An 18,929-nucleotide genomic window follows, 5' to 3' on the forward strand; every position below is an offset into this window, starting at 1 on the left:
ATTTTCGGGCACGTTACATTTTTTGATCGCTTTTTATTCCGATTTTTGTGAGGCAGAATGACCAAAAACCAGCTATTCATGAATTTCTTTTGGGGGAGGCGTTTATAACGTTCCGCGTTTGGTAAAATTGATAAATCAGTTTTATTCTTCGGGTCAGTACGATTACAGCGACACCTCATTTATATCATTTTTTTATGTTTTGGCGCTTTTATACGATAAAAACTATTTTATAGAAAAAATAATTATTTCTGAATCGCTTTATTCTCAGGACTATAACTTTTTTATTTTTTTGCTGATGATGCTGTATGGTGGCTCGTTTTTTGCGGGACAAGATGTCGCTTTCAGCGGTACCATGGTTATTTATATCCGTCTTTTTGATCGCGTGTTATTCCACTTTTTGTTCGGCGGTATGATAATAAAGCGTTGTTTTTGCCTCGTTTTTTTTTTTTTTCTTACGGTGTTTACTGAAGGGGTTAACTAGTGGGCCAGTTTTATAGGTCGGGTCGTTACGGACGCGGCGATACTAAATATGTGTACTTTTATTGTTTTTTTTTTTATTTAGATAAAGAAATGTATTTATGGGAATAATATATATATATTTTTTTCATTATTTTGGAATATTTTTTTTTATTTTTTTTTACACATTTGAAAATTTTTTTTTAACTTTTTTACTTTGCCCTGGGGGGGACAATACAGATCGGTGATCTGACAGTTTGCACAGCACTCTGTCAGATCACCGATCTGATGGGAGTGCAGGCTGCTTCACAGCTTCCATCATGGATCCGGGCCTGGAGGAGCAGGAAGGGAGGTAAGACCCTCGCAGCAATGCGATCACATCGTGTTGCTGCGGGGGGCTCAGGGAAGCCCCGCAGGGAGCCCCCTCCCTGCGGGAAGCTTCCCTATACCGCCGGCACATCGCGATCATGTTTGATCGCGGTGTGCCGGGGGTTAATGTGCCAGGGGCGGTCCGTGACCGCTCCTGGCACATAGTGCCGGATGTCAGCTGCGATAGGCAGCTGACACCCGGCCGCGATCGGCCGCGCTCCCCCCGTGAGCATGGCCGATCGCTATGACGTACTATCCCTTCACTGGGAATTAAGTCCCAGGGCACCTCGACGGGATAGTACGTCATATGGGATAAAGGGGTTAATATTAGCCTTTCTGCTTGTGTGCCACTCCTGACTCCTGGGTGTGCCATCTCTCTCTCTCAAATAGTGGGCCATAGAAAGCCTATTTATTTTTTTTTATTTGGTTTCTAAATTCTCCTTGAAAAAAAAAAAAAAACAGTGGGAGATTAATATTGGCCTTTCTGCTTGTGTGCCAGTCTTGACTCCTGGGTGTGCCATCTCTCTCTCTGAAATAGTGGGCCATAGAAAACCAATTTTTTTTTTATTTGGTTTCTAAATTCTCCTTGAAAAAATAAAAAAAAACAGTGGGAGATTAATATTGGCCTTTCTGCTTGTGTGCCAGTCTTGACTCCTGGGTGTGCCATCTCTCTCTCTCAAATAGTGGGCCATAGAAAGCCTATTTATTTTTTTTTATTTGGTTTCTAAATTCTCCTTGAAAAAATAAAAAAAAACAGTGGGAGATTAATATTGGCCTTTCTGCTTGTGTGCCAGTCTTGACTCCTGGGTGTGCCATCTCTCTCTCTGAAATAGTGGGCCATAGAAAACCAATTTTTTTTTTATTTGGTTTCTAAATTCTCCTTGAAAAAATAAAAAAAAATCAGTGGGAGATTAATATTGGCCTTTCTGCTTGTGTGCCACTTCTGACTCCTGGGTGTGCCATCTCTCTCTCTGAAATAGTGGGCCATAGAAAGCCTATTTTTTTTTTATTTGGTTTCTAAATTCTCCCTGGAAAAATAAAAAAAAATCAGTGGGAGATTAATATTGCCCTTTCTGCTTGTGTGCCAGTCTTGACTCCTGGGTGTGCCATCTCTGTCTCTCAAATAGTGGGCCATAGAAAGCCTATTTTTTTTTTATTTGGTTTCTAAATTCTCCCTGAAAAAATCAATTTTTTTTATTTGGTTTCTAAATTCTCCCTGAAAAAAATCATTTTTTTTTATTTGGTTTCTAAATTCTCCCTGAAAAAATAAAAAAAAAAGTGGGAGATCAATATTAACATTTGTGCTTGAGTGACAGTCCTGTGTGTGTGGCATCTCTCTCATTTGGTGCCACCGAAAACAGAGTGTGTAACATTGTGCCTGATTTTCCTTGCGGTCTCACCCACCAGTAAAGGGATATCTAAATCATACTGAAGTTATAGCTCACCGTGTAAGTTGTTTGACAGCAACAAATACCGTTACTTTGGTTAAGTTTTTAAAACAATGAGGAAGTCTGGTGGAAGAGGTCGTGGCCGTGGGCGTTCATTGTCAGCTGGTAATGATGGTAGTGGTAGTGGAGCATCAGGTGGTCGTGGGAAAAAAAATATTGCACCTAAGTCTGGAGCTGTGGAGCCAGGTTCGTCGTCTGGCTACAGAAGGCCTCGAACGCTCCCTTTTCTGGGAGTAGGAAAACCGCTTTTAAAGCCGTAGCAGCAAGAGCAAGTTTTGGCTTACCTTGCTGACTCAGCCTCTAGCTCTTTTGCCTCCTCTTTTGAAACTGGTACATGTAAAAGCAGCGCGTCGTTAGTGGATGTTCACGGTCAGGGACAAGTCGCTTCCTTGTCCTCTTCAGCAAAAACAACAACAGAGAAGGATGCAGCAGGCGACACAACGGGTTACTCCATGGAGCTCTTTACACATTCCGTCCCTGGCTTAGAAAGTGAAACAGTTAACAGGCCATGCCCATTACAATTTGAATCTGACATGGAGTGCACTGATGCACAGCCACAGCCAGACTACTATGCTGGTCCTTTGACTCAGACCACAACATTGCCCTTGCAGGGTACTGATCCAGAATCAGACCCTGATGAGACTATGTTGCCCCGTCACGAACGCTCTACCACCGACTTACACGGTGACACAGACGAAGTTGCGCACAAGCTAGAAGAGGAGGTTATAGATGACCCAGTTGTTGACCCCGATTGGCAGCCATTGGGGGAACAGGGTGGAGGCGGCATTAGTTCTGAAGCGGAGGAGGAGGGGCCGCAGCAGGCATCAACATCGCAACAGGTTCCATCTGCCGGGCCCATAGATGGGACAAAACGCGTGGCAAAGCCAAAACCTGTTGGAGGACAGCGTGGCCATCCGGTTAAAGCTCAGTCTGCAATGCCTGAAAAGGGATCCGATGCTAGAAAGAGTGCAGTCTGGCATTTTTTTAAACAACATCCAATTGATCAGCGAAAAGTCATCTGTCAAAAATGTTCAACTACCTTAAGCAGAGGTCAGAATCTGAAAAGTCTCAATACAAGTTCCATGCATAGACATTTAACCACCATGCATTTGCAAGCCTGGACTAACTACCAAATGTCCCTTAAGGTTGTAGCACCCTCGGCCAATGAAGCTAGTCAGCAACGCTACATCCCTGCCGTCACTGTAAGGCCACCATTTTCCACACCACCTGCAGTATCTGTGCAGGTTTCTTTGCCAGGCCAAATTAGTCAGGGTCAGGGAATCACCAGTTTCGTAGTAGGAAACACTGCATGTAGGGCACCGGCGGAAACAATACCGTCTCCAACCGTCTCTCATTCTGCCATGTCCACCGGCACACCCGCTAGTTCCACGATCTCCAGCTCTCCAGTCCAGCTCACCCTACATGAGACTCTGGTTAGAAAAAGGAAGTACTTATCCTCGCATCCGCGTACACAGGGTTTGAACGCCCACATAGCTAGACTAATCTCATTAGAGATGATGCCCTACCGGTTAGTTGAAAGCGAAGCTTTCAAAGCCCTGATGGACTACGCTGAACCACGCTACGAGCTACCTAGTCTACACTTCTTTTCGAGAAAAGCCATCCCAGCCCTCCACCAGCATGTTAAAGAGCGCATCGTCCATGCACTCAGGCAATCTGTGAGTACAAAGGTGCACCTGACAACAGATGCATGGACCAGTAGGCATGGCCAGGGACGTTATGTGTCCATCACGGCACACTGGGTGAATGTGGTAGATGCAGGGTCCACAGGGGACATCAATTTTGGGACAGTTCTGCCTAGCCCACGGTCTAGGAAACAGTTGGCTGTAGGTGTTCGCACCCCTTCCTCCTCCTCCTCCTCGTCCTTCTGCAGAAGCGAGAGCTCGTCCACAGACCGCAGTCGCCAAACCACTCCATCCGCAGCTGGCACTGTTGCACACCAGTTGTCCCATTATGGGCCAGCTACTGGCAAGCGTCAGCAGGCTGTATTGGCTATGAAGTGTTTGGGCAACAACAGACACACCGCGGAAGTTCTGTCCGAGTTCTTGCAGAGAGAAATGCAGTTGTGGCTGGGCACAGTAGATCTTGAGGCAGGCAAGATAGTTAGTGATAACGGAAGGAATTTCATGGCTGCCATCTCCCTTTCCCAACTGAAACACATTCCTTGCCTGGCTCACACCTTAAACCTGGTGGTGCAGTGCTTCCTGAAAAGTTATCCGGGGTTATCCGACCTGCTCCTCAAAGTGCGCGGACTTTGCTCACATATCCGCCGTTCGCCCGTACACTCCAGCCGTATGCAGACCTATCAGCGGTCTTTGAACCTTCCCCAGCATCGCCTAATCATAGACGTTGCAACAAGGTGGAACTCAACACTGCACATGCTTCAGAGACTGTACGAACAGAGGCGGGCTGTTATGTTTTTGTGGGAGGATACACATACACGGGCAGGCAGTAGGATGGCAGACATGGAGTTGTCAAGTGTGCAGTGGTCAAAGATACAAGACATGTGTCAAGTCCTTCAGTGTTTTGAGGAATGCACACGGCTGGTTAGTGCAGACAACGCCATAATAAGCATGAGCATCCCCCTAATGCGTCTGCTGATGCAAAGTTTGACGCACATAAAGGAGCAGTCATCTGCAGCCGAGGAAGAGGAAAGCCTTGATGACAGTCAGCCATTGTCTGGTCAGGGCAGTGTACAGGACGAGGTAGCGGGAGAACAGGAGGAGGAGGACGAGAAGGATGATGTGGATGAGTATTTTTTTAAATAGGCAAATTTAAATAGGCCTTAATTTTAAATTAAGGCAAATTGCAAAATATTATGCCACATGAGAACTTGGAACTAATATTAGCAACCAAACAATCAACTCTTGTTGACCGTTTGCTTCAGGCATTTCCAGCACACAGCGCCCGTGATCGTTCTCACACGAACTGCAGGGGGCAGCAGACCAGAAGTGTTAGAGGTGCAGAAATCCGAAGTGACGTTGGACAGAGGGGTTTTCTGACGAGGTTGTGGAGTGATTTTGCTATGACCGCAGACAGGACAGGTACTGCTGCATCAATTCAAAGTGACAGGAGACAACATTTGTCCAGTATGGTTACTAACTATTTTTCATCCCTTATCAAAGTTCTACCTCAACCGTCATTCCCATTTGATTACTGGGCATCCACATTAGAAACCTGGCCAGAATTGGCAGAATATGCATTGCAGGAGCTTGCTTGCCCGGCAGCTAGTGTCCTATCAGAAAGAGTATTCAGTGCTGCAGGTTCAATATTAACCGAAAAAAGGACTCGTCTGGCTACCCAAAATGTTGATGATCTAACCTTCATTAAAATGAACCACAACTGGATTTCGAATTCTTTTGCCCCTCCTTGCCCGGCTGACACCTAGCTTTCCTATGAAAAGGTCTTGCCTGTGGACTACTCTGAATGACTTTACCAATCTCGTAATTTGCAGCAGCTGATTGTCCAGCATACGACATGTTTACACCTCCCTAAATGGCCAAACTCCCCCCACGGGGCCGTGGTATCGCCACTTGGCGCAAGCACCCGTGAGAGTGCTGTTTGTCTGAAGAGGTGGGTGTGCCCGCTTTTGGTCGACGGCACTGCCACTGGGTCCCTCATAGTACAATAAAGTGTCTCTGGCGGTGGTGGTGCGCACTCAACGTCAGACACACTGTTGTAACATGAGGGACCCTGGGCCTGTACCGCCGGCCACAAGAGAGTTCCCCCACCCCCAGCTCAAACATTGCTCTACCACTTGCACAATTATCTCTCACAGTTCCACCAATGTTTAGTCTATGCGCTGACATCCGTAAATTCCTGCCACTAACAATACCATTGTGTTGACATGTATGATGGTACTTAACATAGTCAGGGGCAGTGTCCTATATTTACCCAAGTAAATACTTTGTGCCAAATTACTAGGTCTGAAACTACGCAGAGGAGCCCACCCCTGTACCTAATGATTGCACCCTTTTGTGTTTTCGTTTTGTTGTAATGCGAGACATTAACATGTATTTATTGTTTCGGACTACTAACTGGCAGACACTCATTACAATCGGCCTCCGCTGACAACACCAATGATGCCTGTGTACCCCTGCAAGAGAATTCAAAGTGCCTACAGCCCAATTTTATTATGTTAGGCCTTCGAAGCCTGTCTGTGGTCCCTCCTTCCACTAGGCCTCCACTGACCTGTCTACTGCTGCCCGTGTACCCCTGGAATCAATTATAAAGTGCCTACAGCCCAATTTTATTATGTTAGGCCTTCGAAGCCTGTCTGCGGTCCCTCCTTCCACTAGTCCTCCACTGACCTGTCTACTGCTGCCCGTGTACCCCTGGAACCAATTTTAAAGTGCCTACAGCCCAATTTTATTATGTTAGGCCTTCGAAGCCTGTCTGCGGTCCGTCCTTCCACTAGTCCTCCACTGACCTGTCTACTGCTGCCCGTGTACCCATAGAACCAATTTTAAAGTGCCTACAGCCCAATTTTATTATGTTAGGCCTTCGAAGCCTGTCTGCGGTCCCTCCTTCCAATAGTTCTCCACTGACCAGACCAATGCTGGCCGTGTACCCCTGGAACCCAGCTGAAAGTGCATGGAGCCTCCTTTTTTTCTTTGTTTTATATTTAGAAAGCCCAGATGAACTACGCTGTACCACGGTTCAAGCTACCCAGTCGACATTTCTTTTGCGAGAAAAGCCATCCCAGCCCTCCACCGGCATGAAAAAGTCTGCATTGTCATAGCACTCAGGCAATCAAACAGTAGAAAGTTGCACCTGACAAGAGACGCATGGACCAGTAGGCATGTCCACAAAAAGTTACGTGTCCATTAAGGCGCACTGGATTAATGTGTTGGATGCATGGTCCACAGGGGACAGCCTACAAAGTCTGTTTGCAGTCCCTAATTCAAATTGTCCTCCGCTGACCACACCACTGCTGCCCGTGTACCCCTGGAACCAATTTTAAAGTGCCTACAGCCTAATTTTGTTATGTTAGGCCTACTACGCCTGTCTGCGGTCCCTCCTTCCAATACTCCTCCACTGACCACACCACTGCTGCCCGTGGACCCCTGGAACCTATTTTTAATTGCATAGAGCATCCTTTTTTTAATAGTAGGCGTACAAAGTCTGTCTGCGGTCCACTATTGAAATTGTCCTCCACTGACCAGAGCAATGCTGCCTGTGTACCCCTGTAACCATTTTTAAACTGCATTGAGCCACATTTTTGGTTTAAGGCCTACTACCTGTGTCCGTCTGCGCCACTCAATACAGCTGTCCTCCTTTGAAAAAAGCAGAGCGTCAATAGTCTTGTTTTCAGCCTCTAGGAATTTGAAAACTGCATTGGGGCTACTACTTCGGTAGGGCCTACTAACGGTGTCTGCCGCTCCAAGGTGTTCCCCAGGTTTCCTCGCCATTGCTTCGATCTTCTGACTCTCGTTTAGTAGTTGTTGAAAACTACACTGCATTAGGCCTACAAATTGGGTATGGGGTGTAAGAGACGGTGTGTTCCACTCCAAGGTGTTCCCCAGGTTTCCTCTCCATTGCTTCGGTCTTCCGACTCTCGTTTAGTAGTTGTTGAAAACTACACTGCATTCGGCCTACAAGTTGGGTCTGGGGTGTAGAGACGGTGTGTTCCGCTCCAAGGTGTTCCCCAGGTTGCCTCTCCATTGCTTCGATTTTCTGGCTCTTCTTAAGTAGTTGTTGAAAACAACACTGCATTCGGCCTACAAGTTGGCTCTGGGTTGTAGAGACGGTGTCTTCCGCTCCAAGGTGTTCTCCAGGTTTCCTCTCCATTGCTTCAATCTTAAAGCTCTTCTTAAGTAGTTGTTGAAAACAACACTGCATTCGGCCCACAAGTTGGGTCTGGGTTGTAGAGACGGTGTCTTCCGCTCCAAGGTGTTCTCCAGGTTTCCTCTCCATTGCTTCAATCTTAAAGCTCTTCTTAAGTAGTTGTTGAAAACAACACTGCATTCGGCCTACAAGTTGGGTCTGGGGTGTAGAGACGGTGTCTTACACTCCAAGGTGTTCCCCAGGTTTCCTCTCCATTGCTTCGATCTTCTGGCTCTCGTTTAGTAGTTGTTGAAAACAACACTGCATTAGGCCTACTAGTTGGGTTGGGGCCTTCTATCTGTGTCTGCCGCTCCTTGCTGTTCTCCTACAGTGAACAAAGCTGTGCCGCCGGTTTACTACTGTTGCCAATTTTGAACTGCATTTAGAATACTTACTGATTTGGGCCTACTCTCTGTGTCAGCCTCTCATTACAGTTGTCCTCCACTGCAATGCCCCCTGGTTAGTCCTGTTACCAATTTTAAACTGCATTTAGCCCACTTTATTCTTTGGGCCTATATCTGTGTTTCCTCCTCATCCTGCCCATTGCCCAGCCAGTGATAGATGAGTCTGCTGGTACATTGACCCATAACGCAACATTCCCCGTGCACGCTACACAGCAAGATTGTGACCCTGCTGAAAGTCAGGTTCCTCTTCCCGCATACCATACCACCTTACACGGGGACAAAGAGGAAGGTGCAGATGAAGGTGCAGGTTCCTTCATCAGGTGGGGGGGAGGAATACTCGGTGACGTCACTGGCACAGGGCCCCTCATAGTACGCAAAAGTGTTGTTGCCGGTGGGAGGCGCCCCCGCCGTGCAAACACACCGCTGTACTTTGAAGGGCCCTGTCCCAGTGCCAATGCCAACGAGTGGGCCCCCCCTGCTTGCTCAGGATCACAGCACTTGCAAAGTTGAAATACTTACCTCTCCCTGCTCCACTGCCGTGACGTGGTCCAGATTTACTGGGCACACTAATTACTTGAACCAGCCCTACCCCCCACAACTTTAGCCAAATGACCCACAATTTCAAATGCCTTCCAATTATTATAAGCTAAATTAAGATTGACAAGCTTCAGTAGCAAGAATGGATTTTTTTGCCAATACAATGGGCTCTGTACATGTTTTCCTGGCCTTTACTCACTGCCGACTATGCTCCCCCATTGACTTGCATTGGGTTTCGTGTTTCGGTCGATCCCCGACTTTTCGCGATAATCGGCCGATTCCACTCGACTCGACTTTTGAGATAGTCGGGTTTCGCGAAACCCGGCTCGACTCTAAAAAGGTCAAGGTAGCTCAACTCTAGAGAGGAAGTTAAACCCATCTGGTATAATATTTCGGGGGTTCTATACCAGCGTGATAAAATTTTAAAGGAGTTTTCCTCTAGCGAGATACATCTTGAGAAGCCGTGAGAATTACTCAAAATTTGGTTCGATTCTTGGGGGGACAAAGAACGCTTTAATTCTGATTCCCATGAAGATAAATAGAGTGGTTTGAACTGAGTGGGTGGACAAATGAGGTTAGCGTACATTTTGGAAATTAGTTTGGAGGAAGGAGAACTGAGGCCTACTAGAAATTCTAGCCAGAGCAACTCAGAGTTATCTTTTTGTATTGATTTGAGTTTGGAAAGTATAAAAGTTACATGGTGCTTTTGTAGAAGGTCGTGGGGTCGTCTTTTGGCATCCCTTGGCCAAGCGTCTATACAGGGGATTTGGTTGGGAAGGAGGTGTGAGATTGGAAAGTTAGGTAACGAGTCCCAAAGACCAAAAACATCAGTATAATTGGGGTCAGTAAGCCAAGGGATTATCTTCAGTGGGATATTATCTAAAAAGTAACAATGAGGTACTTTGTGAGTGAGTACAGGAGGACCATAGAAAGATATCAGCATTATTACCCAACAGAGTGATTTCGAAGTTAGGAGTTTTAGAATCTATATTAGACTTAACCAGACATAACCATCTAGCTAGGTGAATTGCGTGGTAATAGGTCTTAACCCCTTAATGATAGCCAATAGGTCTTTTAACTGACCTGAGATATAAGAAAATAGCATCCCCATACAGGAGACAATCCAGCAGCTGTCAGCTGCACACTATATCTGACAACTTGCTGTATCAACCACGATCAATGTTAGCACCGTCCATATCTGTTTAACCCTTTAGATGCTGCTGTCAATAGTGACTACATCATTATAACTGGTTAACAGAGTGTGGGGGCTTCCTCTTTATCCCAATTGGTGCCCTCCGATCATGATTGTGTGGTCCTGATGTTTGCGATGGTAATTCACGACCAAATAGCGGCCTTAGAGTCTGTCGGCTGTTGTAACCTGTTCAGAAATTAGCGACATTTAGGTGGTGAAAATGCACATTTTCATTTCTGTCATACCACTTTTCATTAATTCCTGTAAAGCACCTGAAGGGTTAATAAACTACCTGAAAGCAGCTTTCAATATGTCAGGGAGTGCTGTTTTTAAAATGGTATCACCTTTGGGGGTTTCCCAATATATGAGACCCCTAAAGTCACTTCAAACATGGATAGTTCCCTAAAAAAATAACTGTTGTAAATTTCCTTGAAAAAATGAAAAATTACTGCTACATTTTTAACCTCCTAAAATGCTAACAAAATAAAAGAACATTTTACAAATGGTGCTGATGTAAAGTCGACATGCGGGAAATGTTATTTATTAATGGTATGCTGTGGTATGACTATCTGGATTAAAGGGATAATCCTTCAAACTTTGAAAATTGCTAAATTTTAAAAAATTTTCTCAAATTTGTGATATTTTTTAAAATAAACACAAAACATATTGACCTAAATGTACCATTATCATAAAGTATAATGTGTCACGAAAAAACAATCTCAAAATCACTGGGATTTGTTGAAGCATTCCAGAGTTATTGCCACATAAAGTGACACTGGTCAGATTTAAAAAATTTGGCTCCGTCACTAAGGGGTTAAAGTTGGGGAGGTCAAGTCCACCTTTATTTTTAGGTAGATAAAAGAATTTTAGGGAGAAGTCTGGCTCTTTTAAATCTCCAAATATAATTTGCAACCAATTTATTCAAGGAGGTGAAGAAAGAATTAGGGATATGGATGGGGACCATATTCATTATATAAAATTTTTTTGGGAGAATGTGGGCTTTGATAACTTTAACCCTCCCCATCCAGGAAAGATAAGGTAAGTCATAAGATTTGAGTAGAGTTTGTATCTTGGTTTGTAAGGGTAAAAAATTAAATTTAAAGAGTGAAGTGGGGTCTGTAGCGGGATAAATCTCTAGGAATTTTAGTTTCTCAGGGGGCCAGTTAAAAGGGGTAGTTTGTTTAACCCCTTAATGACCGCCAATACGTCTTTTAACTGACCTGACATATAAGAGAATAGCCTCCCCATACAGATGACAATCCAGCATCTGTCGGTTGTACACTATAGCTGACAACTTGCTGTATCAGCCACGATCAGTATTTGCACCATATAAATATGTTTAACCCCTTAGATGCTGCTGTCAATAGTGACTACATCATTATAAATGGTTAACAGAGTGTGGGGGCTTCTTATTTGTCACAATTGGTGCCCTCAGATCATGATTTTGTTGTCCTGATGTTTGCCATGGCAATTCATGACCAAATAGTGGCCTTAGAGTCTGACGGCTGTAGTAATCTGTTTAGAAGTTAGCAACACTTAGGTGGTAAAAATACACATTTTCATTTATGTCATACCACTTTGCATTAATTCCTGTAAAGCACCTGAAGGGTTAATAAACTACCTGACAGCAGTTTTCAATATGTCAGGGGGTGCCGTTTTTAAAATGGTATCACGTTTGTGGGTTTCCCAATATATGGGACCCCTAAAGTCACCTCAAACATGGATAAGTCCCTAAAAAAATAAATTTTGTAAATTTCTTTGAAAAAATTAAAAATTGCTGCTACATTTTTAAACCTCCTAAAATGCTAACAAAATAAAATAACATTTTACAAATGGTGCTGATGTAAAGCAGACATGTGAGAAATGTTATTTATTAATGTTTTGTTGTATTATGACTATCTGCATTAAAGGGATAATCATTCAAATTTAGAAAATTGCTAATTTTTTAACATTTTTCTCAAATTTTTGATATTTTTTATAAATAAACACAAAAAATGTTGAACAAAATCTACCATTATCATAAAGTATAATGTGTCACGAAAAAACAATCTCAAAATCACTGGGATTTGTTGAAGCGTTGCAGAGTTATTACCACATAAAGTGACACTGGTCAGATTTCAAAAACTTGGCTCGGTCACTAAGGGGTTAAGAATCTTGGATACTTCAGATGGAATCGAGATGTTCAAAACTTCCAACTTGTTCATGTTGATTTTAAAGTTTGAGACAATACCAAATTCATTAAATAAATTTAAAAGACTGGAAAAGGCTGTTTAGGGATTCGAGATCAAGAGAAGAAGGTCATCAGCAAACGCAGCTGTCTTGAATTCATATTGGCCCACTGTTAAGCCTCTAATCTCCGGGTTTTGCCTAATTTTCTGGATCAAGGTCTCCATTACCAACACAAAAAGGAAGGGGAGAGAGGGCAGCCCTGTCTAGTTCTGTTTCTAATCCTGAAGGAATTAGAAAATAAACTATTCACTCTGACCTTAGCAACTGGAGTCGTGTAAAGGGTCATGATAGCCTCTATAAACGGAGGAGGAAACTCATATTTTTTTAAGGTGCAAATCAGATAGTGCCAGCTGATTCTATCGAAGGCCTTCTCGGCATCTGTCGACAGAATGACAAGGGGGATGCCAGAGCACTTAGCATGAGAAATAGCCAAAAGAGTTTTGATAGAGTTGTCCTTACCCTCTCTTCCTCTGACAAAGCCAACTTGGTCAGGATGTATTAGTGTTTCTAGAACACCATTAATTCTGGCAGCCAGAATCTTTGCCCATAATTTTAGGTTGCTATTGAGCAAGGAGATAGGCCTATAATTACTACAGAGGCCGCCGTCTCTGCCCTCCTTGGGAATAATATATGCCTCTAGGGATTGAGTAGGAGGACACTTCCCTTCCAGAAATGAGTTGAATAGGACAACTAGGTGGGGGAGAAGAATGTCTGAAAACTTTCTGTAGTAACTCACAGGGAAACCATCTGGACCTGGAGTTTTGTTTTTTGGGATTGTTTGAAGGATGTCTTTAATATCTTGGATAGTAATCTTAGAGAGAAGAGCAAAGTAGGGTTGAGCGAAACGGATCTGACAATTTCAAAAATCGCCGACTTTTGGCAATTTTTACCTGGTTTACCTGGTTTACTGAAGACTTCAGGCAGCCACAGTCCAGGGTACCAGATCACATGGCAGGCAGGGTCCAGCTGGCTTGGAAGCGAATCCAGAGTCCCCTTTACCAGGTGGAGTTAAAAGCCTTCCACTAGCACGGTGGTGTTGTAGTCTCTTACTGCCTATGGCTTCAGATAAGGTCCTCACAATTCTTCTCTCTGTCCCCCATGTAGGATAGGAAATAACCTGTATGACTGGTGACTTGAGCCTTTTTACAGGTACTCAAGCACGCCGCGGGCTCTATGTGTGTCACCGTGGCTCCTGGGTATTAAGGCGGACAGGTAACTTGCAGTTCATCTGTCCTGCTGGTCTCTGATGTAAGTCGTAGTGTCCTTACAATCTCGGTCGTCTGACTACACGGCTCCTTCAGACCCTCTGACCCTCTAGGTCGGTCTGCTCCTTTCTGTCTCTCTGACAATCTCAACTCTCATTCCCTGCAAACCACAATATATAGGGGAGTCACGTAGTAAATAAAATCAAAAGCCCCCCCTTGCGGCCTGGAGTGTGAACATGTTGTGTGTATTGTGGTTACCTGATAAAAGATATCCTTCATCGCTTCCAAACGCAACATCACTCTCCCCGCGCGGAAAATAATGCTACTGTGATGACCAGGACCCTGGGGCGCAACACTTATTTCCAACCTCAACAATTTGAAGTAGTCCTGTCCAATTCTGAACAGTGAAAGTAACTTTCCAGATGGGTGCACTACCTGTTAAGGACACTTCTTTTTTAGTTTTGCCACTTTCTGATACAAATGCGCTTTTTATCTTCTGTGGCTGTGGCCATATGCTCCAGTCCTTGAATGGTTTTCCGAACAGATCACCCAGTGGGGTCACCTAGTTCTCACAATTGCTTCAAAATTCCATCTTAAGCACCTTCTCAGAAAGTTTGCTCTTTATTAGCCGCCTCTAATATTTGGAGAAACGCAGGGTTGATCCGGCAACAGAACTGCGATCTTTGTAGCAAAATCTATCTTTTATTGAGCCATTTTAAAATAGAACATCACAAAAATGTGGTCCACTAGATATACTGTTAGCTGTAATAGCACAATAAACCGATGTACAGCATTAAATCGAACACCTTTCGACTTGCGTTTTAATCATTGTACTATGATTGACTTTTACTATTAAAATATTTTACTGTTACGTTTGAAAAATAGAATAAAAACAAGTTTTTTTCTTTGTGTTGCCAAATTCATAGACTATACACATTTTTTTTTTCTTTTTCCCACCAATGGACTCGTATTTGGGCTTGTTTTTCGAGAACCAAATGTGATTTTTGTTGGTACAATTATGGCCTCTTTTCATCCTTTTGATCTATTTTGATTGCATTTTTAAAGGTGCAACTGTACTGAAAAATGGAAAATTCTATTTTTTCGGCATTCACTGGGCACTTAAATGTGATTATTTACATGTTAGATTATGTATCTACATATTTGATCATGTTTATTTTCTTTCTGCATTTTACATCATCCTTGGAATAATCCAATAATTATTAATAATAATGCCTCTTTGGACTACACCTCGAGAGATATGGGAGACAAAAACAACACCAAATCTGTAGAGGCAATGGCATAGTATAATATATATAATCATACTTATACGGAGTCATGTCATAGTTTCTGTTCTATGAGTAAATGTTGATGCGTCTGACTATGTCCTATCATTTTACAGAATCTGACCAGGATGATGAAGATCTTCTCTTGCAGGTGGAGACTCCTCACTTATTCCCTCACGATGAAAAATAAGAGGACCATGGAAACGCCTGATGTAAGAACACAAATGATGTAGGGATATACGATAATTCTCATTTCAATCACATTTAGACCATGAAAATAAGAATGGAAATTTTCAAAACAAAGTTACTCAATTATTTTTCTAGGAAATAAAATTTGTGTTCAGCTGAACATTGATCGTAATTGAATTAAGCTTAGATAGAAATTGCTATTGATGCGAAGACATCTTTATCTCATTCCATGAAGTGAGGAGATGGTGAGGACACATAGACAACTTTGCAATGATGACCGCTCCACATACCACATTGTATTGACACTTGAAAGTCACATTCACATGTTATTGAGGAATCAATTCTGTGACAGTGATCATTGTTGTCCATGAGGATTTTGGCCAAGATGTCAGATAAATCTTTAAAGAGAACATTGCTTGCTATCAGCAGAGAAGGGTACACACGGGCATTTGGTTCTGGTGCAAAACAGTCTCAGGTTTAATTTGTCTCACAAACTTCGAAAGTAAGCACAGCAGCTTCACTTTGACCAAAATTTAAAAAAAATCAATAACTAAATAAACAGTCCTTTCTCAGGGTAGGCACAGTAAAATGATGCGGTCCTACGTTCACAGCAAGTCCGGACATTGCTACGGTCTGTGCACCAGTAGAGCTCCCCACTCCAGCTCCACTACCTCAGACACACTTGAGCCAATTCAGCTGCCTTTTATAAGACCTGCAAGGCCCCTACCGGAGCTATAGGAGCGACTATTTCTACCCCGGCTCTTTTGGTTGCTCCTAAATCCCGGACCCAATATCTGGTCCATTTACTAAAACCTCTCAGTAACCATCAATTACTGGAGCTTCAATTCTGGGATTTATATCACTGAGGCCAGCCACTTCGGTGACACAAACCTGCCACCCAGGACATTCCCATCTGCTCTCCTGCAACATGAAGAACTCCAGTTCCTTATTATATTAGTAACAAATCTTACTGACTTTTAAATCTCTTATGTTTGTATACTTTTTTGCAGGTGAACAATCTGACTGATATTAAAGAGTTTGTACTCTTAGGTTTTCAAGGCAGTTCACAGCTAAGAATTGTACTCTTCTGTGTGCTTCTTGTGATATTCTTGGTGACAATATATGGGAATCTCCTGATCATCACCCTGGTGTCCACCAGCAAGAACCTCCACACTCCAATGTACTTCTTCATCTCACAACTGTCCATCAGTGACATCTTACTGATTTCAGATATTGCCCCCAACATTCTCTACGTTTTAATGAATAAAGGAGGGACCATTGCTTTTATTGGTTGCATGACCCAAATTTATTTCTTTAGTGCCACAGAATCATTTGAATGCCTTCTCCTCACGGTGATGTGTTATGACAGATATGTGGCCATCTGTAATCCCCTCCGTTATACCTCTATAATGACAAGTGGAAATTGTGTGATATTGTCCATCAGTTCTTGGTTGCTCAGTTTCTTTGCGTCACTCCTTTACATTATAATAATATCCAGGTTAAAGTTCTGTGGGTCTAATGTTATTGACCATCTATTCTGTGATCTTGTTCCCTTACAAGACATTGCATGTTCGGATACTTTTCCTGTAAAACTACAAATGTATTTATTAAGTATTCCACTGTTGATTATTCCCAGCATAATATTTATTGTTAGCTACGTGAAGATTATCCGTGCCATTTTACAGATTTCATCTAATATCAGTAGACAGAAAGCCTTCTCCACCTGCAGTTCCCACCTCACCGTGGTCTCCATATTTTACACAACTCTTTTCAGTGTGTATATTCTTCCAAAAAGTGAACAAACATCAGATATTAATAAAATCACATCCCTTCAATACACTGTATTTACCCCCTTGATTAATCCCATTATTTATAGTTTTAGAAATAAAGACATTAAAGGTAATCTTCGACTTCCCAAATGTTTTTTCAAATGGCAAGCACGGTTATGAAAAAGAAAATCAGATTTATGTACAGATTCTGGCCGCTGTCACTTCTCTGCTGACTATTCTACTGATGTGTTCTATGACATCCACTTGCAGTTGCCTAACCACTGCAGCCAATCTCAAAACTCAGTTTTAAAGCGTTTATGACTTTTCATACTTCCATGTGAGCTCTTTAAAGTGCAGCAGTTTAAACCAACTTGCAAAGGAGCCATCCTTTAACCCGTTAAAGTCCAATGATGGATATATCAATCATTGGTCGCCTCCACCTGTTTGATCTGATCAGCTGTCATGTGCCTCTAGCAGTCATAGTAACATAATATTTAAGGTTGAAGGAAGACTTTAAGCTTTTGGAAATGGTTTTTGCTAATCACTCTGGATCTCCCGGATGATGACCCTAAAGACGACGACCCTGAAGACCACCCCGAAGAAGACGACGACCGCGGAGACGACGACCCTGGAGACGACGACCCTGAAGACCACCCTGAAGAAGATGACAACCCCGGAGACGACGACCCTGGAGACGATGACCCTGGAGACAACGACCCTGGAGACCACCCCGAAGAAGACCAAGAAGCAGAAGAACAAGAAGCTGCAGAACAAAAAGCAGAAGAACATTAAGCATAAGACTAAAAATCAGAGCAAAAGATATTATCTAAATTACAAGCAGAAGAAGACTAAGCAGTGTATGGGGGTGAGTCCGTTCACGTATTGCCCAGTCACGTAGTATATTGCCCAGCCACGTAGTATATTGCCCAGACACGTAGTAAATTGCCCAGTAATGTAGTATATTGCCCAGTGACGTAGTATATTGCCCAGCCATGTAGTATATTGCCCGGCCACAAAGTATATTGCCGAGTTACGTAGTATACTGCACAGTCACGTAGTATATTGCCCAATCACGTATTATATTGGCCAGTAGCGTAGTATATTGCCCAGTGACATAGTATATTGCCCATTGACATAGTATATTGCCCAGTGACATAGTATATTGCCCAGTCATGTAGTATATTGTCCGGCCACATAGTATATTGTCCAGTCACGTAGTATATTGCCCGGCCACATAGTATATTGCTCAGTCACGTAGTATATTTCCCAGCCACGTAGTATATTGCCCAGTAACCTAGTATATTGCCCAGTGACGTAGTATATTGCCCAGCCACGTAGTATATTGCCCAGTGACGTAGTATATTGCCCAGTGTCGTAGTATATTGCCCAGTGACGTAGTATATTGCCCAGACACGTAGTATATTGCCCAGTCACGTAGTATATTGCCCAGTCACGTAGAATATTGCCCAGTCACGTACTATATGATATAGCACAGCCCATGTAGTATATTTCACAGCCCATGTAGTATATTGCCCAGCCCATGTAGTATATAGCAATGTGGGCATCATATCCCTGTTAAAAAAAAGAATTTAAATAAAAAATAGTTATATACTCACCTTCTGGAGCCTGTTGTGAATTCTGTGGCAGAGCTCCCTCCTGTGGTCACAAGTGGTACTTCTGCTGATCCTCTCTGTGAGCTTCCGTTCGTGGAGGAAAGTGGTACTGCGGCTTCTGAGTTTCCTTCCTCAGGTGATGTGGTGAGATCGTTAGGTGCTGCTCTACTTAACTCCACCTAGTGCTTTGATCCTGGCCTCCTGTCAATGTTCCAGTATTGGACTTGTTTTCTACTGGATCGTTCCTGTGGCCTGCTGCTCTGCATAGCTAAGTTTTCCTTTGCTATTTTTGTTTGCTGTTTTTTCTGTCCAGCTTATCTATTTGTTTTGCTGGAAGCTCTGGGACGCAGAGGGTGTACCTCCGTGCCGTTAGTTCGGTACGGAGGGTCTT

The 18,929-nt window shown here is 43.3% G+C and overlaps 1 protein-coding gene across 1 annotated transcript; it reads left to right on the forward strand.

The window, feature by feature from the left end:
• The first annotated feature begins 776 nt into the window (after nucleotides 1-776).
• On the forward strand, nucleotides 777-17,194 carry LOC138674780 (olfactory receptor 6B9-like). The gene is made up of 4 exons (XM_069762598.1): nucleotides 777-808; nucleotides 11,279-11,288; nucleotides 15,084-15,179; nucleotides 16,167-17,194. Exons 1-4 carry the CDS (start codon nucleotides 777-779, stop codon nucleotides 17,103-17,105), a joined length of 1,077 nt encoding a protein of 358 aa, XP_069618699.1. The 3' UTR covers nucleotides 17,106-17,194.
• Nucleotides 17,195-18,929: the final 1,735 nt, after the last annotated feature.

The sequence above is a fragment of the Ranitomeya imitator genome, chromosome 4 (genome assembly GCF_032444005.1).
Source record: "Ranitomeya imitator isolate aRanImi1 chromosome 4, aRanImi1.pri, whole genome shotgun sequence".
Classification (NCBI taxonomy): Eukaryota; Metazoa; Chordata; class Amphibia; order Anura; family Dendrobatidae; genus Ranitomeya; species Ranitomeya imitator.